The sequence below is a fragment of the Indicator indicator genome, chromosome 4 (genome assembly GCF_027791375.1).
Source record: "Indicator indicator isolate 239-I01 chromosome 4, UM_Iind_1.1, whole genome shotgun sequence".
NCBI lineage: Eukaryota > Metazoa > Chordata > Aves > Piciformes > Indicatoridae > Indicator > Indicator indicator.
The window spans coordinates 13,522,987-13,550,134 of record NC_072013.1 but is presented as its reverse complement, the minus strand read 5'-3'; the positions used below and the strand labels follow the sequence as shown (position 1 = coordinate 13,550,134).

The window sequence follows — 27,148 nt, the reverse complement described above, 5'->3', positions numbered from 1 at the left end:
TGCTGCCCTTTGTGCACAGCCTCTGCAGCACCAAGTGTCTGCACCCCAGTAGTTTAAAACACAGCTTCACATGTGCTCAGCTGCCTCCCTGAAGGATTTCCTTCCCACTCCTGTGCCTGGTTTTCCTTTAGGTTTACACACAGCTCTCAGTTCAGCTTCCAGAAGCAGAACTGGTAACCAGAACTGTGCTTGTGTGGAGTTGCAAATCACACTGAGAAACAGAAGGCAGAAGGCAGCTCTCAGCTGTTTTGCAACAGGATGCACATCCAGCCCTCAACTCCTGTGAGCCCGGGGGTTCAGGCTTAAGCCCTCCCTTCCCATTCTCCCCACAAAGAGGTGACTGGTGAGAGTGGGGCAGCTATGTGGCTACTCCAACAGTGCTCCATCCCCTAAGGGTCCCAAGGGCTGCAGCACAAGCTGGCTCCCCAGAGGCTGTGTGGCACTCCGAGACAGTAGCAGGAAGGGCTGTGTGCTTGCCAGGCACGCAAAGCCTCTGGTCTGGCCAAGCACCAAAGCACAGCTCCCTTCCAAAATGGGATTCTTACTATACTTGCCTTCACACAGCTTAACCTTCTCCTCTACAAACAGCAAGCCTTTGGCAAGGAGCTGGTTCTGCCAAGAGAGAAGAGAGAGGTGAGTTGGCCTTTCAACAAAGCAGAGCAGCAGAGTTTCTGTCAGGCCTTAGCCACCTTGCATGCAGAGACCTAAAGATGAGTCAGGCCACAGCCCTTTCTGCCAGCACCACCATCAGACCTGGGCTCACCAGGAGTGCTCTGCAGCTGTTACCTTCCCCTCTTGCTCAGCCAGACACGAGCACACCACAGACAGGGCAGAGAGCTGAAACCCTTTTGCCAGAAGTGGGAAGAATGGACCTGTCCTGGGTCTCAGGGAGGGCATCAAGAAAATGAAATGGCTCTTCCCATAAGTGCAGCCCTGCAAGCTATACCTCAGCCATAGGATGGAGGTGATCAAAGGCCAAATGCTACCACAACATCCCCACTCTTCTCTTCTTTTGCACTACCTCAGGGGTTGCACAATAAGCCAGCTCAGCTCCCTAGTCCTTATTTCTCTTTTCCTATCTATTCTCTTTGCATGAGGCTAATTTTTTTGCTGCATTGAGCAGCTGGATCATCTCAGCATGCAGTCTCCACCTGCAGAAGAGGCAGCAGGAGGGAGTCCTTTGAGAAAAATATCACAGAGCAGATGAAGCAAAATATAGACCCAGAGACTCATAGAATGGTTTAGGTTGGAAGGGACCTCAAAGATCATAGAATGGTTTGGGTTGGAAGAGATTTCCAAAGGGCATCCAGTCCAACCCCTTGCAGTCAGCAGGGACATCCTCCACTACAGCAGGTTGCTCACAGCCTTCTCCAGCCTCACCTTGAATAGCTCCAGGGTTTGGGGCTCAACTCCATCTCTGGGCAACCTGTTGGCAGTGTTCCAGCACCCTCCTGGTGCAGGACCTGTTCCTCACATCCAGTGTTAGTAAGAGTTAAACACTGTGTGGTGTTTGCCAGGCAGAAATAACTAAGTGCCAGGCTTGTAATGAAGGGAATTTGGCCCTACTAGGTGACTGCTTTGTTTCCAGAATCCAACCCCAAAAATACAGGGTCTGGGCCCCAAAATAACACAACATTTAGGCTCCTTTTAAACAAGGCACATGGTAAAGGGCAGAGCATTTTAAGGTCAACAGGCAGGATGGAACAGTACTGCTTGACCCACCCATCCAAGGCACAAGACTTTGACCTTTCCTAGCTCTAGCAGAAGGTAGAAGTCATCTTGTCCATGCAGTTCACAGGTTCACAGATTGCATCAGGTTGGAAGGGACCCTCAAAGGTCATCTTGTCCAAGCCCCTTGCAGTCAGCAGGGACACCTCCAGCTAGATCAGGCTGTCCAGGGCCACATTGAATCTGACCTTGAATGTCTCCAGGCATGGGGCCTCAACCACCTCCCTGGGCAACCTGTTGCAGTGTCCCAGCACCATCCTGGTGCAGAACTTGTTCCTCACATCCAATCTCAATCTGCTCTGCTCTCATTTCAAACCATTATCCCTGGTCCTGTCCCTGCAGCCCTTTGCAAACAGTCCCTCTGCAGCCTTCCTGTAGCCCCCTTCAGGTCCTGGCAGGCTGCTCTTAGGTCTGCCTGCAGCCTTCTCTTCTCCAGGCTGAACACCCCCAGCTCCCTCAGCCTGTCCTCCTAGCAGAGCCTCTCCAGCCCCCTGATCATCTTGGTGGCCTCCTCTGGACCCTCTCCAGTTCAATCCAGCTGCAAACAAATATCAATACTCCACTATTAATCAAGCCTAGGAACTTCAGCATAGCAATCAGAGCTGACTTGACCAGTCCTGTGTACTGAAGGAACGTGCTGAAGTCACTGCTTGGACACAGGTGACCACGTGGAGACAGGAACCCAAGGACAAGAGGGAATGGCTTGAGGAGAGCAGAATGAGACTGGAGATGAGAAAGAAATTCTTTACAGTGAGGATGGAGAGACACTGGAACAGCTTGCCCAGGGAGGTGTTCAAGGCCAGGTTGGAGCAACCTGGGCTGGTGGGAGGTGTCCCTGTCCACAGCAGTGGGGTTGGAACTGGATGATCTTTAAGGTCCCTTCCAACCCAACCCATTCTGTGAATGAATCCATGATTGAATGAATTTACAGAAGCTTCCTGAGCACTGCAACTTTGCTTATAAATGGCTATTATTGATGGCTTCTGCTTTCAGGCTGGGGGAAGGAATTCTGTTTTACAGCTCTGGCAGCACACTCCTTTGTGCACTCAGCAGGCAGAACAGTTCTACCTATTAAAAAGAGATATATTAATCATTACCCTGCAGTCAAGATTTTCCCAATGCTCCCACAAATGTGTTATCAGCAATGTGCTTCTGCTAAACAGATTGCATCACCTCATCCTAAAGATTTTAAATGAAGGAATAAATAAATAAATGAAGGCCTCATTCCACAAAGTTGCAGCAGATGTTTTCATTTCCCTCTCCAAATTTTTTCCCCTTTTCTCATGGAACAGAGTAACTTCTTAAGGAATAAAAACCACCAAACAATCCAACAAGCACACTTCATTTCCCCTGTCCTCCAGCTTGAAAACATCTGGAAATGCCACCCCCTTGTCTTTCCTGCTAAAGTCACAGGCTTAGAAGTGGATTCAGTCTGAACATTGCCCTCTTGGATGAAGCCAGACAGCTCCATTTTCATTTCCAAGCCCCACAGGGATTGCTGACAAATCAATACAATCCAATAAAGGCAGCTTGTGGTGCAGCTCTCTATCAGATCTTATCTAGATTACAAGTCTCATTTTACTGCTTTCCCCTGGTTGCCAGAGGCAACACAGAGGGGAGAGGAGAAATAAATGTGTTTTATTTGCAAGCAAGACCAGATAAAGGCAGAGCAAGTGAGTCTGAAGGGCACAGTCACTTGAGAGAAGTTTAGCTGCCACCTTCCACCTCTTTGCAGTTGCTGCTGAACTGGGTGCCTGAGGAGGCTGCAAATCCTTCCCACCCCCAAATTAGTTTTCCCTGGGTCCCCAGGGGGATCCTTCAGGAAGTTTGCAGATGACATGAAGCTGGGAGGGAGTGCTGACCTGCTTGAGCACAGGAAGGTTCTACAGAGGGTTCTACAGGCTGGATCCATGGACTGAGGTCAACTGCATGTGATTCAACAAGGCCAAGTGCACTTGGGTCACAGCAACTGAAAAAGCATCACTGAAACTTTGCTGGCAAATGTTTTCTACAAAGTTATTGCCAGTGGCACACAAACACCTGACATGAGTCAGCAGTGTGAGCTTGCAGCACAGAAGGCCAAAGGCAGCCTGGGCTGCATCCAAAGCAGCATTGCCAGAGATGGAGAGAGAGGATTCTGCCCCTCTGCTCTGCTCTGCTGAGACCTCACCTGCAGTGCTGTGTCCAGCTCTGGAGCCCTCCACACAGCAAGGACATGGACCTGATGGAGAGGCTCCAGAGGAGGCCACCAAGATGATCAGGGGCTGGAGCAGCTCTGCTGTGAGGACAGGCTGAGGGAGCTGGGGGTGTTCAGCCTGGAGAAGAGAAGGCTCCAGGGAGACCTAAGAGCAGCCTGCCAGGACCTGAAGGGGGCTCCAAGAAGGCTGCAGAGGGACTGTTTGCAAAGGGCTGAAGGGACAGGACCAGGGACAATGGTTTGAAATGAGAGCAGAGCAGATTGAGATTGGATGTGAGGAACAAGTTCTGCAGCAGGAGGGTGCTAGTTGGACTCAATGATCTGAAAGGTCTTCTCCAAACCAATGCCCCTGTGACTCTACCAAGGAGCCAGCACCGCAGCAGCTGTGGGAACACCCCAAGGCTGGGCCCCTTGGCTCTGCACTGCTGAGGCCACTGCTCCCTAGCCAGGGCCTGACACCTTATTCCAAGCTATGCTTTGAAACAGGAGCACCAGGGCACCATTTCAGGTGAATCCTACACCTCTGCAGCGCTGATGCATGCAGAGCCTCGAAGCAGGTGTCCCTGCTGCTGCTGCTGCTGCTGCTGCTGCTGCTGCTGCTGCTGCTGCCACCCAGGGCTGGGTCCTCTGCTGGGCTCACAGTAACAGGGCTGAGCTGACTGGGGATGTTTTGTGTGAGAATGAAGCTGGGCAGTTGCCATGGAGTCTCTGGAGCTGCTCCATGAATGCTCAGACCTAGAAAGTGCCAGATGAAGCAGAAATCATTAGCAGACCTGCATGAACCTGGGATCCCAGCCAGTGAGGAGAGAAATGCAACAACCAAGAGCAGCTTGACCCAAAAGAGGAAGGCAGCCACCCGGCAGAGTTCTGCATGGCACACAAGTGTGAATCCTGTGCCCTTGTGCAGCAGCTCAGCTGCTGCAGTCCTTGGCTGCAGGCATCAGACAGTGCTTGTCCTCAGCCACCAACAACCATCATGGAATCACAGAATTGTCAGGGTTAGAAGGGACCTCAAGGATCAGCCAGGTCCAACCCCCCTGCCATGGCCAGGGACACCTCACACTACAGCAGGTTGCTCACAGCCACATCCAGCCTGGCTGCAAAAACCTCCAGGGATAAGGCTTCCACCACCTCCCTGGGCAACCTCTGCCAGTCTCTCACCACCCTCATGGGGAACAACTTCTTCCTAACATCCAATCTGAATCTCCCCACTTCTAGTTTTGCTCCATTCCCCTCAGTCCTATCACTCCCTGACACCCTCAAAAGTCCCTCCCCAGCTTTCTTGGAGCCCCCTTCAGATCCTGGAAGGCCACAAGGAGGTCTCCTGGGAGCCTTCTCTTCCCCAGACTGCACAACCCCAACTCTCTCAGTCTGTCTCCAGAGCAGAGCAGCTCCAGCCCTCTGCTCATCCTCATGGCCCTTCTCTGGACACCTTCCATCACCTCCAGCTCCTTCCTGGAACAGAGGCTCCAGAACTGGACCCAGAGCTTCAGGTGGGGTCTGAGCAGAGTGGAGCAGAGGGGGAGAATCCCCTCCCTGGCCCTGCTGGCCACACTTCTCTTGCTGCAGCCCAGGCTCTGCTTGGCTCTCTGGGCTGCAAGTGCTCACTGCTGGCTCCTGGTGAGCTTCTCCTCCCCCAGCACCCCCAAGGCCTTTTCTTCAGGGCTGCTCTCCAGCCAGTCCCTGCCCAGCCTATATCAGTGCTTGGGATTGCCCTGCCCCAGCTGCAGGACCTTGCCCTTGGCCTTGTTGAACTTCATGAGGTTGGCTTGGGCCCAGCTCTGCAGCCTGTCCAGGACCCTCTGGATGGATCCCTTCCCTCCAGCCTGTCAGCTGCACCACACAGCTTGGTGTGGTTGTTGAATTTACTGAGGGTGCACTCAATGCCACTGTCCATCACCCCAGTATCCTACACAACTAGAAGGCGAAACCTGGTGCCAAGGAAAGAAATGTCACTCACAGCAGGTCTCTCTCTTTGAGCAGGCAGGAAATGGGGCAGAGGATCCTTTCAGCTGTTGGGATGGCTTTACAAAGCAGTGGGGCAATGGAGAGTGTCGTGTGAAGTGGTGGATAGGCTGGAGTCACAGAATCACAAGGTTGGAAGGGACCTCTGAGGATCATCCAGTGCCAACCTTCCTGCTCCAGGAAGTTCACCCAGATTAAGCTGCACAGGAACACACCCAGGCTGGTTTGGAATCTCTGCAGAGAAGGAGACTCCACAACCTCTCTGGGCAGCCTGCTCCAGGAGGGCTTCAGCACCCTCACACCAAAGAATTTTTTCTTTAAATGAAACCTCCTGGTTCTGGTTTGTGCCCATTGCCCCTTGTCCTATCACCCAGGCAGACATATCTCAGAAGCACATGCAGCAGGGACTTTAACAGAAGTTTTAGGGTGCCACAGTGAAGGGAGAAGTGCACATTCCCCCCCACCACAGCAGCAGGAACCCTGACCACAGCAGGTTTCACCAGTCCCACTCCTGACTGCTCTGAAAAGAGAGGACAACAAGCAGTCTTGGCATGGACCCAGGCTTGCCTCATTACTGCTGCTGCTGCTTCTTCCTTTTGTAGCTATCCAAATCTATGGGAAAATTCTCCCTAATGAGTTTACTACAACAGGTTGAATATCCAGGAGGACAATGGTGCTGCCTCCACTGATGACATCAGGCAGGTCACAGAGTGCTGAAGGGCACCAACAAGGTTCCATGCAGAACTTTAAGAACTAATTAGGCTGCAATGAAAGGTCCTTGGAGTGCCAGACTTAAAGGACTTGGTCTCTTAAGGCAGGGTGAGGAAGTGATTCCATGAGGTTAATAAATTATCCATGGGACAGCCATGTGCTTCAGTCACCAAGAAGGCCAATGGTCTCCTGGGGTGCATTAAGAAGAGTGTAGTCAGCAGGTCAAGAGAGGTTCTCCTCCCACTCTGCTCTGCCCTGGTGAGACCACGTCTGGAGTACTGTGTCCAGTTCCGAGCTCCCCAGTTCAAGAGGGGCAGGCATCAACTGGAGAGAGTCCCACAGAGGTGACAACGATGATGAAGGGCCTGGAACAGGAGGGAAGGCTGAGAGCCCTGGGGCTGGTGAGCCTGGAGAAGAGCAGCCCCAGAGGGGAGCTGAGCAATGTCTATAAATATCTGAAGGGTGGGGGGCAAGAAGAAGGGGCCAGGTTCTTTTCTGTGGTGTCCTGTTATAGGACATGGGGCAATAGACACAAACTGGAACTCAAGAAATTCCACCTCAACATGAGCAGAAGCTTCATTGTGAGGGTGCTGCAGCCCTGGAGCAGGCTGCCCAGAGAGCTTGTGGAGTCTCCTTGTCTGGATGGGTTCCTGGCTGACCTGCCCTAGCTGATCCTGCTTTGGCAAGGAGATTGGACTCAGAGCTCCCTTCCAAGCTCTAACATTCTGTGAGTCTGTGACCTCAGGAGAGTTTGGAGTCAATAAACACAAAGCAAGCAGCTCTGAACAAGGGCTGGGGGTAACAGAATGGGGGCAATGGTTTTTGAGCTGGAAGAGTGGAGATTTTGACTGGAGATGAGGAAGAAATTCTTGACAGTGAGGGTGAGCAGACACTGGAACAGGTTGTCCAGGGAAGCTGTGGATGCCCCCTGCCTGGAGATGTTCAAGGCCAGGTTGGATGAGGCCTTGAGCAACCTGGGCTGGTGGGAGGTGTCCCTGCCCATGGCAGGGGGGTGGGAATTGGATGATCCTGAAGGTCCCTTCCAACCCAACCCATTCTATTCTACGATTCAGTGGTTCTATGACCCAATTTAGTTGCTCTAATTGCTGTGAGGATATTTAGCACTGCCTGGTTACACATGGGAACAGATCCTTCAGAGTCCACTTCAACCTACAAGAACAGCAAACTTGGATCTTGTGATGGCTTTTCCATGGCCTTTAACAGATGGAGGGGGAAGCTGCTGCCAAAGGAAGCAACTTCCACTCCACTTCCAACCCTGCTGCCTCGCTCCCATCACCTCCCCCTTGTCAGAGGTGATGAGCACAAGTCAGTTGAAAACTTTTGGGTTCTCTGTCAAGGTTATTTTTGAGCCAAGTCAGCAGCCTGGTTCACCTCTGCTCCTTTTGCTGGTAGCAGGATTGCCCATAAACAGCATCCATAGCCACACTGAGGGCATGGACAAAAGAAATGATGCTGTGAGCCTTTCTTTGGCACATGGGATAGTCTTTCTCCAAGCCATGACCAAAGGAGTTTTGAGCAAAGACCTTCAGGAGGGAGAGGTGCATCAAGAAAAGTGTGGCCAGCAGGGCTAGGGAGGTTCTGCTGCCCCTCTGCTCTGCCCTGCTGAGACCACAGCTGCAATCCTGTGTCCAGTTCTGGGCTCCCCAGGTCAAGAGAGACAGAGACCTGCTGGAGAGAGTCCAAGGGAGAGGCAGGAGGATGCTTAGGGGACTTGAGCATCTCCCCTGGGAAGAGAGCCTGAGAGCCCTGGGGCTGTTTAGTGTGGAGAAGAGAAGGCTGAGAGGGATCTGATCAATGTCTATCAAGAGCTGAGGGCTGGGGGTCAAGTGGAGGGGGCCAGGCTCTTGTGGGTGGTGCACAGCAATAAGCCAAGGAACAATGGAGACAAACTGGAACAGAGAAGGTTTCAGCTCAACATGAGGAGAAACTTCTTTGGTGTGAGGGTGACAGAGCCCTGGAGCAGGCTGCCCAGAGAGGTTGTGGAGTCTCCTTCTCTGGAGACTTCCCAAACCCACCTGGATGCATTCCTGTGCAGACTCCCCTGGGTGCTCCTGCTTTGGCAGGGGGGTTGAACTGGGTGATCTCTGGAGGTCCCTTCTAACCTCTGATATACTCTGATACTGTGGTCACTGCCATGTGCTGTCAGGCTAAAAGCTGCAGTGAGCCTGTGCCTTAGCTCACAGGGGGGAAGCAGAGCCCATTTCCTCCAGCTGCCTTTATCTCCCACTCTGTCTCATGGCTTGCCAGCACCAGGAGTTTGACTTCAGGCTATGTCTGATGGATGCCAACTTATTCCTTTCATCACAGAGGAAACAAAATCCCAGGAATTAAACCTGAGCCCCAGGAGCTTCAGTGGGAGCAGAGCAGCTGGAGGTGAAGCAGTAGCCCTGCACTGAGCTATCGATCGCAGGCTGTGCCTGAAGGAGCCTGGCCCTGCCAGCAGGCTGAGGCAGCACAGGGTTTGCTCCTGCTGCTGGAGAGCAGATTCTCCTCCCAGGATGAGAGCAGATCCCCTTGGCTTGCTAAGGATGCAACACAGATATCCAGCCTCCCCCAGGCAGCCACCTAAGCAGTGACAGGTTCATAGAATCATTAAGGTCAGAGGAGCCCTCTGAGATCACTGAGTCCAGCCATCACCCCAACACCACCATGGCCAGCAAACCATTCCCCAAGTGCCATGGCCACAGGTTTCCTGAACACCTCCAGGGATGGGGACTCCACCACCTTCCTAGGTAGCCTGACCACCCTTGAAGTGAAGAAATTTTTTTCCCAACATCCAACCTGAACCTCCCCTGGGGCAGCTTGAGGCCATTTCCTCTCTTCCTATCACCTCCTACTAGAGAGAAGAGACCAACCCCCACCTGTCTCCAGCCTCCTTTCAGGGAGTTGCAGAGAGCAATGAGGTCTCTCCTCAGCCTCCTCTTCTGCAGTCTGAACACCCCCAGCTCCCTCAGCTGCTCCTCCCCAGCCCTGTTCTCCAGACCCTTCCTCAGCTTCGTTGCCCTTCTCTGGACCTGCTCCAGCCTCTCAATGTCCTTCTTGGAGTGAGGAGGCCAACACTGAACCTAGGACTCTAAGGTGTGGCCTCAGCAGTGCTGAGCACAGGGGGACAATCCCTATCCTGGTCCTGCTTGGCCACACCACTGCTGATCCAGGCCAGGCTGCTGGTGGCCTTTTTGGCCACCTGGGCACACCGTGGCTCATGTTCAGCTGCTCTCAACCAGCACCCTCAGCTCCTTTTCTGCTGAGTAGTTTCCAGCCACTCTCTCCCAAGCCTGGAGCATTCATGGGGTTGTTGTGATCCAAGTACAGGACCTGGCACTTGGCCTTGGTGAGCTTCATGCAGTTGTCCTCACCTCAGTGATCCAGCCTGGCCAGGTCCTTCTGCAGAGTGTTTCTACCTGTGAGCAGATCAACACTGCCACTACTGAGGGTGCCCTCAGTCCCTTCCTGCAGATCATTGGTACAGACCTTAAACAAGCCTGGGCTCAGGAGGGAGCTTGGAGAAGCACCACTTGTGACCAGCTGCTCTGCTACTAGAGTCATCAGCTGTCCTTCCAAGAGATCCAAGGAGCCTCAGCTAATGCCACTAGCTCCAGTGTGACTATGACAGGCCTGAGGTTTGCAGTCTGGGGGAGGAGAAGAGCACATCCAAAGGGGAGCCATCTTGCTCAGTGACACAACGCAGCAGTGCCACTTGGTTCTGGAACCCACCCGGGGTTGCATTTTCAGAGCCAGACCAGAGTCACACATGGGCACCTCACATCCCTCAAGATCCTGCTCAGGTCCACATTTGTTGAGGCTTACAGGTGCATGAAGTTGCCTCTGGACATGGTTTAGTGGTGTCCTAGCAGTGCTGGGTCAATGGTTGGACTTAAAGATCCAGCCAAAAGGATCCTGTGATGCAATGACACTTTCTGCTCATTCCAGCCCTGCCCACCATGCCCATCTGGGTGCCTGATCAAGACCTTCCCAGTGTCAACTCACCACATACATTTAGCCCAAACTTTCACTGGCAGCTTTGAAGCCAGCAGGAGCAGCAAGAGGTTCCCAGCTGCAGCCAAGCACTCTGTGTTACAGGCTGACAGCTTCTCTGCCAGGTTGCCACCAGACCCCACTCATCATCTAGCAAACACCACACCACTCAGCACCAGCAGCTGCCTCTGTCCAGGAAACAGAGTCTCAAGAAGTGAAACAGAACAAGCCCTGGGGCACAAGTTTGCTTCTCTCTTGATAGCACAGCAAGGGGAATTGTTTTTAACCCATGTCATGTAACACAGATAGGAAACAAACACCACAACTCTTCTGTTTCCCCTTCCCAAGCACAGTGCACAGCACCATCAGCTGTTTCAGAAAGCACTGAAATCCTCTCTCTGTTACTCACAGGACAGCAAACCCTCTTGTTTCCAGCAGCCTCCTTCTTTTGTTTGCAATCAATGCTATGCTGGTGCTCACCAGTAGCCAGCAGTGAGCACTTGCAGCCCAGAGAGCCAAGCAGAGCCTGGGCTGCAGCAAGAGAAGTGTGGCCAGCAGGGCCGGGGAGGGGATTCTCCCCCTCTGCTCAGACCCCACCTAAAGTACTGTGTCAAGTTCTGCAGCCTCTGTTACAAGAAGGATCTGGAGGTGCTGGAAGGTGTCCAGAGAAGGGCCATGAGGATGAGCAGAGGGCTGGAGCTGCTCTGCTCTGGAGACAGACTGAGAGAGTTGGGGTTGTTCAGTCTGGGGAAGAGAAGGCTCCCAGGAGACCTTCTTGTGGCCTTCCAGGATCTGAAGGGGGCTCCAAGAAAGCTGGGGAGGGACTTTTGAGGGTGTCAGGGAGTGATAGGAATGGGGGGAATGGAGCAAAACTAGAAGTGGGGAGATTCAGATTGGATGTTAGGAAGAAGTTGTTCCCCATGAGGGTGGTGAGAGACTGGCAGAGGTTGCCCAGGGAGATGGTGGAAGCCTCATCCCTGGAGGTTTTTGCAGCCGGCTGGATGTGGCTGTGAGCAACCTGCTGTAGTGTGAGGTGTCCCTGGCCATGGCAGGGGGGTTGGACCTGGCTGGTCCTTGAGGTCCCTTCCAACCCTGACAGTTCTATGATTCTGTGAATCACTGAGCGAGTTCCAAGACCAAAAGCCATCAGTGCTCGCCAACCCATCCACCACACCTTGATGTGCTGACTTCTGGAGCTTGGCCTATCTGGACAGTATCAGCAGCAGGCAATGACAATTATGCACATTGGGGATGGAGCAGGTCTTCCCTCACCCTTCAACTTTCACTCTTTCACAGGTTGCATTTAAATCCATGGGGCTGACAGGCAAACAGTAGCCAGGTTGATTTCCTGCTGATAAGGGACTTCCTTCTCTCCCCTCCCGCCCCACGCTGAAGGCCATTCATTATCTCTTCCCCTTTGCTGGACCCTGGGACAGAAAACCTACTCCTGAATTCTCTGGACTTAAGAAACAGGGTGAAAGACAGCTATGAAAATGTGTCACACCTTCTTCACAAATTTCAAGCAAGTTCCTCCTTGACCTTGGGCAAGCTCCCAGCAGCCTTCCATCAGTGCTGAGGAAGAACATCCTTCATTTAGCACACCCCCCCAGGACTGTGATGGCTGCTGAGGCTGCATGGCACACATTAACAAGGCCCAGTGCCTGCATCAGCTTCTGCAGAGAAACAAACCTGAATCACAGAATCACAGAACAGTTTGGGTTGGAAGGGATCTCCAAAGGCCATCCAGTCCACCCCCCCCTGCAGGCAGCAGGGACATTCTCCACTACAGCAGGTTGCTCACAGCCTTCTCCAGACTCATCTTGAGCATCTCCAGGCATGGGGCCTCAACCACCTCCCTGGCAACCTGTTGCAGTGTTCCACCACCCTCCTGGTGCAGAACTTGTTCCTCTCATCCAATCCAAATCTGCTCTGCTCTCATTTCAAACCATTGGCCCTGGTCCTGTCCCTGCAGCCCTTTGCAAACAGTCCCTCTGCAGCCTTCCTGGAGCCCCCTTCAGGTCCTGGCAGGCTGCTCTTAGCTCTGCCTGCAGCCTTCTCTTCTCCAGGCTGAACACCCCCAGCTCCCTCAGCCTGTCCTCACAGCAGAGCTGCTCCAGCCCCTGAGCATCTTGGTGGCCTCCTCTGGAGCCTCTCCATCAGGTCCATGTCCTTGCTGTGTGGAGGGCTCCAGAGCTGGACACAGCACTGCAGGTGAGGTCTCAGCAGAGCAGAGCAGAGCTGTGGGGCAGAATCCTCCCTCCCCATCTCTGGTCATGCTGCTTTGGATGCAGCCCAGGCTGCCAGCCACTGCTGGCTCCTGTCCAGCTTCTGCCCCACCAGCACCCCAAGTCCTTTTCTGCTGGGCTGCTCTCATTCTCATCACCCCCAGCCTGGACTGATCTCTAGGATTGCCCTGACCTAGGTGCAGGACCTTGCACTTTTTTGATGGTTTGAAACTGTCTCTTTAATTTTTCTTCTCAAAGTTCAAGCAGAGAAAGTGAAAGAGTGTAAATAAGCCACTATTGGGTGAAAAAGAGACAGTTTCAAACCATCACAACTTTGCTTCGTTGAACCTCAGGAGGTTCTCCTCATCCTGTCCAGGTGCCTCTGGCTGCACCCATCCTGTCCTTCAGACTTAGCAACCACAGCACTCAGCTTGGTGTCATCTGCAGACGTGCTGAGGGTGCCTCAATCCCACTCTCTGTGTCACTGATGAAGACATTGAACAGCTCTGGTCCCAGGACAGAGCCTTGAGAGATACAAAATGAAGCTTGTTGGCTGTGTGCATGTGTGGCAGTTTAGGCTGGGTGCCCCCTGCCACTGCCGCAGGAGATACACCTCTGGTGTCCTGGGTGCCCACCCACAGGGGTGGACACAGGAAACGACGTATTTCTACCCATAAATCCTGCACCCTATAAGGCCATCTGCAAAGTCATTCTCTTCCTCTTTCTTCCCTCTGCTCCCATGGGAGATGTCCTCTCTTATCGGGTAATGCCGGGGGAGTATCCTCAAGGCCTCTTAGGCCTGTCTAGGCCTAATGCCAGGAGGAAAATGGAGGGGGGGCAGTCTCAGACCTGGCCAGCCTGAGACTTGCCTCGCAGCGGGAGGGGGAAGAAAGAGCCCTGGGGGGTTTGGGTTTACCCTCAGGTGGGAAGAAGGGAAGGATTGGGAAGCCTTTGGGAATTCTGTGAGGGGTTCTGTACGCTTTGGGATACTCTTTGTCACTATGCTTTGTAGCTTGTAGTTCTCTGTAGCTTCACCAATTGCTTTTCCATTTAAACTTTCCATCACTCTCCAATCCATTTGTGTGAGTCTCATTCTTTTGTCCCTTTCGGGGCAAGAGAGGATCTGTCTGGCCCCAAACCAGCACAGATTTTTTGGTAGCAGAGGATGGTTCCTGTGCTGAACTCTGTGAATTGGATTGGAGAAGTGCAGAGATGGAAAAGTTAAAATGGTATCTGGGCGTTGTTGGTTTTTGGTGGCTGGGCTCAAGGCTTTGTGCTGGGGCGACCGTGTGGGCGTTTTATGGGTTCCGAGGGGACACCCTGGTGCGTAGCCGTGGCGTGGAATCCCTCCTGCTGTTCCGAAGCGGCAGCGGCGATTCTATAGCTGCAGGCACTGGGGGATTGGTCCATGGCGTCTATCCTCCCAAGCAACTACCAAGCTTAGAGAGCCCTGCTTCCCGAGACCGACCATCGTCCTGCTGATGGGAAGTAGAGACTAACATCTCTCTCTTGCTTCCGCGCGGTCTATTGCTTTTGACTATTATTGTTATTAAATTCGCTTCTATCTTATTATTAGCTTTGGTCAATTTTTTTTTTTCTTCCTCCCCTCTCCCCCTGTCCATTTAAGAGGGGGAGTGATAGAGCGGCTTTGGTGGGCATCTGGCCTCCAGGCCAGGGCCAAACCACCACAGCATGTAAAAAGGTCTCCTCATTTTTTAATCTTTTTTTTTAATAGCTTAAAAAGCTGAAGAGAGCAACCCTGCAAAGAAAGTGAGCAAATCATGTAATACCTGAAAGTAATCTGTGATGAAGGATCCCAGTTCACTCTTCAGCAGCCGTCTGTAGACAGAAGGAATGCAGCCATGAAGTAACAGCTGGTGCTGGTCATTACTTACAGGTACAGTCACACTTTGCTGCCCATCACACCACAGAGTCACTCTGCCCACACCTACACTGCCCTTGCCTTTAGGTAAGTGCTTTAAAAATGCTCACAGAGGCTATTCTCAATTGATGAATGAAGGCAACAACTGCAAGTTTCCTGAAGTTCCCATGAAACAGGAATGAAGTCCTCTAGTTAGAAAACATACATCTAGGACAGGCAGGAAAGAAAAAAAAAAAAAAACCCAACCCCCAAAAAAACCCCAAACCAAACACAAACAAACCAACCAAAACAACCAGCCTAGTATTTACCCCCCTGAAGGCACAGAAAGCTGGGGAGAAGACTTCAAGTGTTTAGTTGGCAATCCCTCTTTTTTTTTTTTTTTTCATTCTTTTTGTTTAACAGTTGGACTTGATATCTTGGAGGTCTCTTCCAATCTGGTTGATTCTGTGTGATTCTGTGAAATCCCCACTCATTTCACTGGCAATAGTCTGTCTCCTTAAGGCTGTACTTCTTCTCTTCTAAGTAGAAGGTAGGAGGATAACCAGAGCAGAAACAAATCATAGAATGGGTTGGGTTGGAAGGGATCTCCAAAGCCCATCCAGTCCAACCCCCCTGCAGGCAGCAGGGACATCCTCCACTACAGCAGGTTGCTCACAGCCTTCTCCAGCCTCACCTTGAATAGCTCTAAGGCATGGGGCTTCAACCACCTCCCTGGCAACCTGTGGCTGTGTCCCAGCACCCTCCTGGTGCAGAACTTGTTGTTCATATCTAATCTCAATCTGCTCTGCTCTCATTTCAAACCACTGCCCCTCGTCCTGTCCCTGCAGGTCTCTGAAGTAAGCAAACAAGCAGAAGCTGTGGCTTCCCCAAGACTACCACAACAACAATAAAATTAAGAAAAAGTCACATTTTTTCCAGAAAGATCTAACAGAAATACCATCAGAGGTCTTTTAAATCCATGCCACTCTAAGAAATGCATTTCACCATCCCTGGAGGTGTTTCAAAGAGACAGAGATGTGGTGCTGAGGGGCAAGGGTTAGCACCAGCCTGGGTAGAGTTAGAGAATGGTTGGACTGGATGATTCCTTGATTCAGAAAATCACAGAATGGTTTGGGTTGGAAAGGACCTTAAAGATCACCTAGTTCCAGCCCCCTGCCATGGGCAAAGACATCTCCCACTAGATCAGGTTGCTCAAGGTCTCATCCATCCTGACCTCTCCTCCAATCACCCTATTCTTCTCAAAGCAAACCCTTCTGGTCTTCAGCAGCCACCCGCTTTTTGTTGTTAATCAACCTTACACTGAACAAGTTCCAACCCTGAAAACCACCCTCGAGAGAACCCAAGGAAAGGGTCTCCTCCTAATCACAGCCTGACCACCTCCTGCTTCCTGAAATCCCATCTCCCAGTGGCATTCCTTACATTCCCTCTGGCTGTGACAACTGCCTGCCAGAGCAGTCTCCAGTCAGGAGATATCCAATCGCAGCAAGGTGAAAACTTTGTGGCAGCACAGAATGTCACCCCCTGCTCCTGTCACTACCACCTCCTGCAAAGCCTGGGAGTCTCTTCAAGCACTGCACTCACCAGCTTCCACCCAGGGAGCTGAGTGGAGAGCTACAAACAAGGAAGATGCACCACAAGAGTTGGCTGGCTGACGGCTCTGGCTTGGTGCCCAGGGTCAAGCTAGAGCACACAGAGCCAACGCTGTGTTGGGAGCTCTTGCAAGGGACAAAGGGGAGGCTGCAGGTGTGCAGACACACACACACATGCAGATGTATGTCCCCTGCTCCTTAGAGGGACAGGAATGAGCTATTTGAATGTTAAAGTGGCCTATTTAGAGCTTGACATTTGGAGATGTAACCAATGCCCAGGGCACCTGTGGCAACATTAATCATGCATTTCAAGGTGAGTGGATCCAATGCTGCTTGGGAATGCTGCTCTGAGGAAGATGGCATTTTCCCTCCCACCACCACCAGCACTGCTTACAAGCAGGGACACAGTTCACACATAATTTCCTGCTCCATCACCCAGCTCTTCACAGCCTCACAGGATGTTAGGGGTTGGAAGGGACCTAGGGAGATCATCGAGTCCAAACCCCCTGCCAGAGCAGGACCAGAGAATCCAGCACAGGGCACACAGGAACACATCCAGACAGGGCTGGAAAGGCTCCAGAGAAGGAGACTCCACAACCTCTCTGGGCAGCCTGTTCCAGTGCTCTGGGACCTTCACAGGGAAGAAGTTCCTCCTCATGTTGAGGTGGAACCTCCTGTGCTGCAGTTTCTATCCATTGCCCCTGGTCGTATCACAGGATGTGACTGAGCAGAGCCTGTCCCTGTCTCTTCCTTCCTGACCCCCAGCCCTCAGAGATTTATAGACATTTATTAAATCCCCTCTCGGTCTTCTCCCTCCAGACTGAACAGCCCCAGGGCTCTCAGCCTCTCCTCACCAGGCACTGCTCCAGTCCCTTCAGCATCCTTGGACTCTCTCCAGCAGATCCCTGTCCCTCCTGAACTGGGGAGCCCAGAACTGGATGCAATATTCCAGTGGAGGTCTCAGCAGGGCAGAGTAGAGGGGGAGGAGAACCTCCCTGGCTCTGCTGGACACACTCCTCTGAATGCCCCCCAGGACCCCATTGTCCTCTTGGCCACCAGGGCACATTGCTGTGCCACGCAGAACTTGTTGGCCACCAGCACTCCCAGCTCCTTCTCCATATGGCTGTTCTCTAGCAGATCCCACGGTAGGCAACAGCCTGGCAGACTAAGTCACAAAACACAAAGCTGGTCCCTAGGTCTGCAGCAGGTGGTGGGTAAGGGGACTTAAAACTTTTCACGTACAGAAACTTCATCCCATGGAAAACTAACACTGCTCCAGCAGAATCATGGAGTAGTTTGGATTGGAAGAGACCTTTAAAGGCCACCTAGTCCAACCCCCCTGTAGCCAGAAAAGGTTATTCAGAGTCACATCCAACCTGATCTGGAATGTTTCCAGAGATGGGGCTTCTGCCACCCTCACTGCAGAAACAAATTCTCCCTTCTCTCCAGCTCCAATCTCCCTCTTTTAGTTTCAAACCACCACCCCTTGTCCTGTCCAACAGGTTCTCCCCAAAAGCCTGCTCCTATTATTCTTATTGCCCCCCATTTAAGTACTGAAAATCCACAATAAGGTCCCCCCTGGAGCCTTGAGGCCTGCCAGCCTGAGCACACTAAAATACCCTCAGAGCACAGACACTGCCCTCAGCCAGCTCCCCAGAGGAATTCTGCTAAACTTTCACCTTCATGAGCAAATCAAACAGAGCAGGCTCCTGCCCTGCAAGCTGCTTGGATTTGGAAAGTAGGGGAAGGGGTGGTTCTGTTTAGGACATGCTTAGCCCTGATTGCTGTTGCAATCTTGGCACACAGGACAAATGCAACAGGGGTGGGGGGAGTGTATTAAAGGAGAAACAGAGACTTATGTGACTGTGTTCATGAGGAATGAATACAGATGGGTTGTCCAGCAACAGGACAAGGGGCAAGGGACACACACTAGAACACAGAGGGGCCAGGGAACCAGAAGGAAGAAGTTCTTCACTGTGAGGGTGCTGGAGCCCTGGAGGAAGCTGCCCAGAGAGGTTGTGGAGTCTCCTTCTCTCCTTCCAAACCCCACCTGGATGTGTTCCTGTGTGACCTGCCCTGGGTGATCTTGCTCTAGCAGCAGGGGGTGGATTGGATGATCTTCAGAGGTCCCTTCCAGCCCCCACCACTCTGTGATTCTGTGATGTAGTGGGAAAGAAAGGGAGGAGACCCTACAACAGTCCTCTTAGCAGCACTGAGAAACAAGGTGAGAAAAAGTTGCTCTTTGTCTGCTCTGCAGCCCTATCTGTTGCTAACCAAAACTTTCCAAATAATCAGAATGAAACCACAGATGACCATGAAACAACAACAAAAAAAAAAGGTACTTTCAGTCACCACTAGCATCAGTGTTAGAAAATGTTTCTGAGGCTTTTTATGTTTTTTTGTCCTGGGGATTTGTATTTTCAGGCCTTGCTCTGCAATTGTCACATGAGGATGAAGCTTTTCAAGGCATTGCTGCATTCTCCTTTCCTTTTAAGCCCTCCACAGTTCTGAGAAGCACAAACTTAGCCAGGCTGAAACCTCAAAGCTGTGCTTAACATAACTTTGAGCCCTGCTCCTCCCACCAATATCCCACCAGCACCTAACTACAGTTCTTGGGGGAGGGGGGAATGAAGGCAAGCAAAACCTGAATGAGCAGCAGCAAAAAACTCCTGTTTCCAGCAACCCACCTGATATTTTCGTTGAGGGTATAAAGCTCATTGTTCTGCAGGCCTCCCCCTTTGAACACATTGATCACTGCTGTTTGAACACTGCCAAAAACAAAAACAAACCCAGAAATAAGACACTGCAACACCCAGAAATAACAGCCACCAGTGTGATGCAACACAGAGCACAACGTGAGGGAGCTGCTGAGAGCTCAGTAGTTGTTATGGGGTGGAGAGGTTAATTGCTTTTAAATACTTCCACTCCTTTTTTCTCCCCTTGGAAATCATCCCCTCCCCTTATTTACCTACATCTGCCATGGGAGGCAGAGCAGAACCAGCCTGAAGCTGTGCCCAGAGAGGGGAAGTTGTTGCAGGGGCACTGGTTGCACACAACACATTCACACCAGATAGGTCTTCAACACAACTGTTTAGGGGATCTCTGCTGTGTGCTGGAGGCAGATTTTGGGCAGTATCTGCCAAGCACACCACATTGCATTATCTAGAGGTGCTGGCAGGAACCACCTAATCTGCAGCCTCTGACAGGATGCTGGAAGATGTTCTTGCAGCCAGCATCACCTCAAACAGCCTCAACTTAAAGCCTCGTTGATGCCTGTAAGATGCTGTCAGAGGATCTTCTAATTCATACTCTGCTCACCACCAGAGAGGAAGTCACAAAGTGACAGCACACAAGCTGATTTAGCAGGTTTGAAGGCTTGCCATGGCTAATAAGAGGAGCTGTTATCCTCTTAAGAGGCATTCCCTTCATTCCTGTGAGGGTGCTGGAGCCCTGGAGCAGCCTGCCCTGAGAGGTTGTGGAGCCTCCTTCTCTGCAGACATTCAAAACCCACCTGGACATTGTGATCCTGGGCAAGCTGCTGTGGGTGACCCTGCTGGATCAGATGATGTCCAGTGGTCCCTTCTAAGCCTCACCATGCTGGGATTCTCTGACTCCCTTTTGTGAGCCAGTTACGGCATCTGTACACCTCATGGACCTCAGCTCACTCATTGCCACAAAGCTCTGATGTTTTTGAAGGGCTACTTTTGTGTGTCATCACTAAGCTGAGCTAGGTCAGCAAGGAAGAGGGGGCTGCAGAGTGCAGAGCTGGTGTAGAGCAGCAGAAAGGAGGCTGGAAGCAGCCACTTTTTGGTAGCAGCAGGCCATTAGATCAGATTAGGACACCTCACTCTCTGCCTTTCACGTTGATTCTCCAGTTGCTACTGCTGCATGACATCACTGCAGGCAGGGTTTGGCTGTCAATAGGAAATGCTGGTAGAAGCCACAAGCTTAGCAGTCCTCAGAGGAACCTGCATGTGGTAAAAGCTTTGTGATATGCAAGGAAATGCTGGCCAGGCAGTAAGAAGCTGCCCTTGGGTAGGGTATGAGGAATGTGTTTTCCTAAATCACAGAATCATGGAATGTTATAGGGGCTGGAAGGGACCTCCAAAGCTCACCCAGTCCACCCCCCCTGCCAGAGCAGGAGCACCTAGAGCAGATCAACAGGAACACAGCCAGGTGGGTTTGGAATGTCTCCAGAGAGGGAGACTCCACAACCCCCCTGGGCAGCCTGTTCCAGTCTTCTGTCACCCTCACAGGGAAAAACGTTTTCCTCCTGTTTCCATGGAACTTCCTATGCCTCAACTTCCCCCCAGTGCCCCTTCTGCTGTCATTGGGCATCACCCAGCAGAGCCTGGCTCCAGCCTCTGGGCACTCACCCTGCACATCTTGATCAATATGAATGAGGTAACCCTCAGGCTCCTCCTCTCCAAGCCACAGAGCCCCAGCTGCCTCAGTCTCCTCTCCAAAGGAAGATGTGGTGGTGCTCACCTGTTCCAGGCAGAGTTGGAGCTCAGCTGCAGGGCCTGGCGGGCTGCATGGAAGCGTGGCAGGTCACTGAGGACCGGGGAGCTCATGAAGCGAGGTCGGGGCCTTCGGAAGGAACCCATCTTGTGGGACTGGAGAGCAAAGGATGGAGCTACGGTGAACCCTCCAGTCATAGGGTCAAGTGGAGGGGGCCAGGGCCGTCAGAAAACCTCTTCTCCTGAAGATCCAGGGATCAACCTCAGTGATGAGTCTTCAAAGCCAAGGGCTCAGACTGCTGCAAAAGCAGAGCCAGGCTTGGACCAGTACGTTCCCAGCAGGACCAAGTTGTGACAGGGACATGCACTGCAAGACGATGATGGAACTGAAACAGCCCTGCAAAGCAAAAAGAAAGGAGAAGAGGAAGACTGAGAAGAGAGGGGTAAAAAATATCCTATCCCATTAAGAGCAAATTTGGCAAATCTTAGCATAGAATGCTTTGGGTTGGAAGGGATCCTGCAGTAGGCAAGGACATCCTCAACTATGCCACATCACTCAGAGCCCCATCCATGCATGCTTCCAGGAATGAGGAGAAAGTTCTTCACAGAGAGAGTGGTTGGCCATTGGAATGTGCTGCCCAGGGAGGTGGTGGAGTCACCATCCCTGGAGGTGTTCAAGAGGGGATTGGACGTGGCACTTGGTGCCATGGTTTAGATAGGCATGAGGTTTAGGGTGACAGGTTGGACTCGATGATCTTTGAGGTCTCTTCCAGCCTTCTTGATTCTATGATTCTATGATTCTCTGGGCTATCTTCCAGAGTTCTTCAACAGCAGCCTCCTATCTCAACATGCCCATTAAATAATGAGCCACACCACCAGCCAGAAGTACAAGCATGGTCTCTCTTTCCTTTGCCATGAGCAGAGAAGCAAGAAGGGAGGTGCCTAAGCTTCTGGTAGAGGAAATACACAATTACCTTTAAATCCAGCAAGCCACTCAGCCTGTATAAAAGAGTAGAAACTTGGTGGGGGGGAAGAAAATTACTTCAGCAGAGAAGAGCAAAGGCTGAACAGTGGAAGAAAAGATGAACAAACACAACATGGTTTGGATGTTTTTTTTGTGTTGTGCAAGAGAACAAACCCCACACTTTACAAGGCCAGAACAAAAAGGATCTACCAGGGAGAGCTTCTGCAAAAGAGCTCTGACAACCAGATATTTTGAGGGTAAACAGGACTTCTATCTTGGTCTTATTTGCTACAGAATGAGAAGTAATTGCTTGGCCAAAACCAAAATGCTTTTATTTTCCACTCTGGCCATCATCTCCATATGGATATGGAGTCCCAAGGAAACCACAGAAATAGAAGAACTTAACATGGACAAAAATCCACCAGAAAAAAAGAAAGAAAAAAAAACATAAAACAAAAAACCCACAGCTTTGGCAAAGCTTCTGTACTTCGAAATCATCCCTCTAGAGACGACTACAAGGAGGAGATGTAGCTGGCAGTTTGGAGAATGGAGATGTAGGAGAAAGGAGGGAGGAGGGAAAAACCCAACCAAACAAAAAAGAGTAACTGAACTGCATGCAAAAGATGCAGAGCAAAACCTTCTTTTTTCTACAAACAGAACCATAGAATGGTTTGGGTTGGAAGGGACCTTCAAAGGGCATCCAGTCCAACCCCCCTGCAGGCAGCAGGGACATCCTCCACTACAGCAGGTTGCTCACAGCCTTCTCCAGCCTCATCTTGAACAGCGCTAGAAATGGGCCTCAACCACCTCCCTGGGAAACCTGTTGCAGTGTCCCTGCACCATTCTAGTGCACAACTTGTTCCTCACATCCAATCTCAATCTGCTCTGCCCTCATTTCAAACCATTGTCCCTTGTCCTGTCCCTGCAGGCCTTTGCAAACAGTCCCTCTGCAGCCTTCCTGGAGCCCCCTTCAGGTCCTGGCAGGCTGCTCCTAGGTCTTTCTGCAGCCTTCTCTTCTCCAGGCTGAACACCCCCAGCTCCCTCAGCCTCTCCTCCTAGCAGAGGTGCTCCAGCCCCTTGATTATCTTTGTGGCCTGGACCTATCTCTGGACCCTCTCCATCAGGTCCATGGCATTGTTCATGTCTCCTGAGCTTGAGCTATGGATTTACAAGACCGATTCCACAGCAGTAGAACCATGGCATTACACAAGGCCCCAGGACAAAGGTCCTGAGCACATCTCACCAATGGAATGGGCTTGTTTCTGCTCATGGAAACACAGCTTTTCTCCTTAATCTCTGTTAAAGGCACACAGACAGAAAATCAACAGGTTCTTGTCTGTAAAGAGCAGATAAGACATCCCTTGTTGTCCTTCCTCCCCCTACCCCAGCCTGCAATCCTCTGTTACTGTCAAGTCAACCTCATCAGGAATTTAGGATAAGATCTTCCACTTCAGACTCAGAGTCTTATTTTCACTTCTTGGGGATTCAGAGACACAAATCTGTCTTATCTAAGCAGGCAAGTACTGAATGGAAGTTTCAGCCACCTGCTGCTCTGAAGGCAGGCTAGCCACCAAATGGTGTCCAAATATAGCAGACCCTCATCTTATCAGACCTGGAAATCATACCATCACAGAATGGTTTGGGTTTGGAAGGGACCTCCAAAGGGCATCCAGTCCAACCCCCCTGCAGTCAGCAAGGACATCCTCCACTGCAGCAGGTTGCTCACAGCCTTCTCCAGACTCACCTTGAACATCTCCAGGCATGGGGCTTCAACCACCTCCCTGGGCAACCTGTTCCAAACGCCAAAGTCTGTGAGATTCTGCCTATGCCCACACCCTATTTCCTGAGTTTCATAAACCTCACAGGAACAGAGCAAGAGTAAAGCTAGAAACCTTTTCAGGCACAGTTAGTTTGCAGATCCTGCACAAGGGGAAGGTGAGCAACAAAGCACCAAAACTCAACCTGAGCACTTCCATCAGAGCAGATTGGCCTTTCCCAACAACTGCTTTGCACTCCAAGCTCTCTCCAAGGCAAGGCAGCCTTGCCAACAAGGCCCTGCTCTGGCAGGGAAGCTGCATTGGCAGTTTGCTGGCAACGCCCATGGCCTGCATTCTGCAGGGTGTAAAGTTTGGGCTTTTACCATAGAATCATAGCATGGTCTGGACCAGAAGCAATCTCCAAAGGTCATCTAGCTCAACCTCCCTGCAGTCAGCAGCTTCTGAGAGAAACTGCCCTTGTGGTAAGAAAAGCATGACTGTGGTTACAGGTTGGTACGGAGTCCTGGTGGTCTTCAGGCTGTTGTAGCTATTTGGGAATGAACAGCACTGAGGTAAATGCTGAGTACAGCAAGGCACAGTTTCCATTTTGCTGTGAAATTTCAGAGAGAACTACACAGAAATGATCAAAAACAGAAATTGTCCTCCCAAAATCCTGCAGACCACACTCCCCCACATCTAAAGACTCCTTCTCCTAATATTAAGACTCCATCCAAAGCAGTGTGGTCAGCAGATGGACAGAGAGGATTCTTCCCCTCTGCTGAGACCTCACCTGCAGTGCTGTGTCCAGCTCTGGAGCCCTCAGCACAGCAAGGACATGGACCTGATTGGAGAGGCTCCAGAGGAGGCCACCAAGATGATCAGGGGCTGGAGCAGCTCTGCTGTGAGGACAGGCTGAGGGAGCTGGGGGTGTTCAGCCTGGAGAAGAGAAGGCTGCAGGCAGACCTAAGAGCAGCCTGCCAGGACCTGAAGGGGGCTCCAAGAAGGCTGCAGAGAGACTGTTTGCAAAGGCCTGCAGGGACAGGACCAGGGCCAATGGTTTGAAATGAGAGCAGAGCAGATTGAGATTGGATGTGAGGAACAAGTTCTGCACCAGGAGGGTGCTGGGACACTGCAACAGGTTGCCCAGGGAGGTGTTTGAGGCCCCATTTCTAGAGCTGTTCAAGATGAGGCTGGAGAAGGCTGTGAGCAACCTGCTGTAGTGGAGAATGTCCCTGCTGACTGCAGGGGGGTGGACTGGGTGACCTTTGGAGGTCCTTTCCAACCCAAACTGTTCTGTGATTCAGGTTTGTTTCTCTGCAGAAGCTGATGCAGGCACTGGGCCTTGTTAATGTGTGCCATGCAGCCTCAGCAGCCATCACAGTCCGGGGGGGGGTGTGCTAAATGAAGGATGTTCTTCCTCAGCACTGATGGAAGGCTGCTGGGAGCTTGCCCAAGGTCAAGGAGGAATTTGCTTGAAATTTGTAAAGAAGATGTGACACCACCTTCTATGGTTCTGTATATCCAAAAATTTTACTGATGCTCTTGGATTCCCAAAACATGATGCCACCTTCCCTAGTACATACCCACCTCCATCAAGGAGAGCCTATCATCCTTGCCTTTCTTCTCCACCTCTTGCCTGTTCTCTCTTCAAACTAGCCCCATATCATGTGTTTATTCACAATACATCTCCAACAAGTTTACATATAACCTCTGGAAAAAAAAAACTCAGTGGTTTCCCCTCAGTTATGCTTTGAGTTCCTGAGGAGAAAGCAAACCTGAAACTCATAGCAAAGTTCTGCTCAGAGAAAGAGGAAATAAATGAAGAGGGGGAAAAAACCTCTGATTATTTACCATCATGGTCTGAGAAGCTTCTCTGCAATTCAGAGACCACCTCAAACCCTTTGGAGTTGATGGCCAGTTTGAAATGAGGCTGCTACTGCACAACTGCATGGTGAGAAATCAGCAAAGAACCAGAGCAAGCCCATTAAATATGACCAAAATAAGATAGGTTGGAGTAAAGAACATGCAGAAAAAGGAATACATTGTAATATCATAGAATCATAGACTGGTTTGGGTTGAAAGGGCATCCAGTCCAACCCCCCTGCAGGCAGCAGGGACATCCTCCACTACAGCAGGTTGCTCACAGCCTTCTCCAGACTCACCTTGAATAGCTCCAGGCATGGGGCCTCAACCACCACCCTGGGCAAACTCCCTGTTGCAGTGCCCCAGCACCCTCCTGGTGCACAACCTGTTCCTCACATCCAATCTCAATCTGCTCTGCTCTCATTTCAAACCATTGGCCCTCATCCTGTCCCTGCAGGCCTTTGCAAACAGTCCCTCTGCAGCCTTCTTGGAGCTCCCTTCAGGTCCTGGCAGGCTGCTCTTAGGTCTGCCTGGAGCCTTCTCTTCTCCAGGCTGAACACTCCCAGCTCCCTCAGCCTGTCACAGAATCACAGAACCACAGAATGTTAGGGGTTGGAAAGGACCTCGAAAGCTCATCCAGTCCAACCCCCCTGCCAGAGCAGGAACAGGAACACAGGAACACATCCAGGCAGGTCTCCAGAGAGGGAGACTCCACAATCCCCCTGGGCAGCCTGTTCCAGGGCTCCATCACCCTCACAGTGAAAAAATTTTCCTCATGTTTCCATGGAACTTTCTATGCCTCAGCTTCCACCCATTGCCCTTGCAGGAGATCATCTTTGTGCTGTCCTGCATTTCACACTTCTTCTCCTTTACTTGCTTTCTGTTTTCACAGCCCCCTTGTTGCTATTACAAACAAAAGCATACCCCGGGTTTTTAACCCTGGGGCTACAAAGCAGGGCAGTTAAGTGGTCTGCTTACACTTCAGGAGCCAGCCTTAGCCAGTTCTAATACAAGTTGGTTTTTGCTGAAGTCCTCAGCACAGTTTTCCACCCCCTGAGCTGCACTCAGCCCTGTCTTGCATAGTAAGAACAGGTTGTTATGCCCTACTGCATCAGGCCTGGAACCCAGTACGTGCTCTTTCAGGGTATACTTAGGCTTGAATTCACATCAGCAGAAACAAGGAGCACAAAAGGCCAGACACTGTAAGTAAACATAGAATGGTTTGGGTTGGAAAGGACCTTAAAGATCATCCTGTTCCCACCGCCCTGACATGGGCAGGGACACCTCCCACCAGGCCAGGTCACTCAACTTCCACACTTCCAGGGAGGGAGATTCACAGCCTGCCTGGGCAACCTGTTCCAGTGCCTCACCACCTTCACTGTCAAGAATTTCTTCCTCACCTCCAGTACCAATCTCCCCTCTTCCAGCTTCAAGCCATTGCCCTCATCCTATCACTATAATTCTTTGTAAAAAGTCCCTTCCCAGCTTTCTTGCAGCCTCCTTCATGTACTTGTGCTAAGCCCCCACAAATAGTACAGGTGCCTGCAACAGTCACATATGGAAACTGAACTCAGTGAAAAGCAGATACAAAAAGGATAACATTCTAGTGTTTATTTCCTTGCTCCTTCTATGCCACTGGTGATGCACTCAAGTCCCATTCCTCCACTCTTTCCATAAGAATGGAAGCTACCTGGGGACTTATTTCTCAAAGCAAAGGTTAAATACATCACTGAATTCTGTGGCTTTGGTTACTGGAAATGTAAGGAATTGAATTCTTCCAGAAGGGACTGAGGAGGCAGTAAACAGTACCT

The 27,148-nt window shown here is 51.3% G+C and overlaps 1 protein-coding gene across 2 annotated transcripts in view; it reads right to left on the bottom strand.

Moving 5' to 3' along the window:
* Window positions 1–20,951, bottom strand: part of PRR5L (proline rich 5 like) — a 35,920-nt gene extending 14,969 nt beyond the window's left edge. For both annotated transcript variants that reach the window (XM_054400585.1, XM_054400586.1), the window contains exons 1-4: window positions 20,782–20,951; window positions 18,981–19,061; window positions 14,613–14,661; window positions 555–612 (exon numbers count right to left, since the gene is read on the bottom strand). In XM_054400585.1, coding sequence (XP_054256560.1) covers window positions 555–612; window positions 14,613–14,661; window positions 18,981–19,061; window positions 20,782–20,951 — 358 coding nt within the window. The remainder of the gene's footprint in view (window positions 1–554; window positions 613–14,612; window positions 14,662–18,980; window positions 19,062–20,781) is intronic.
* Between the last annotated feature and the right edge of the window lie 6,197 nt (window positions 20,952–27,148).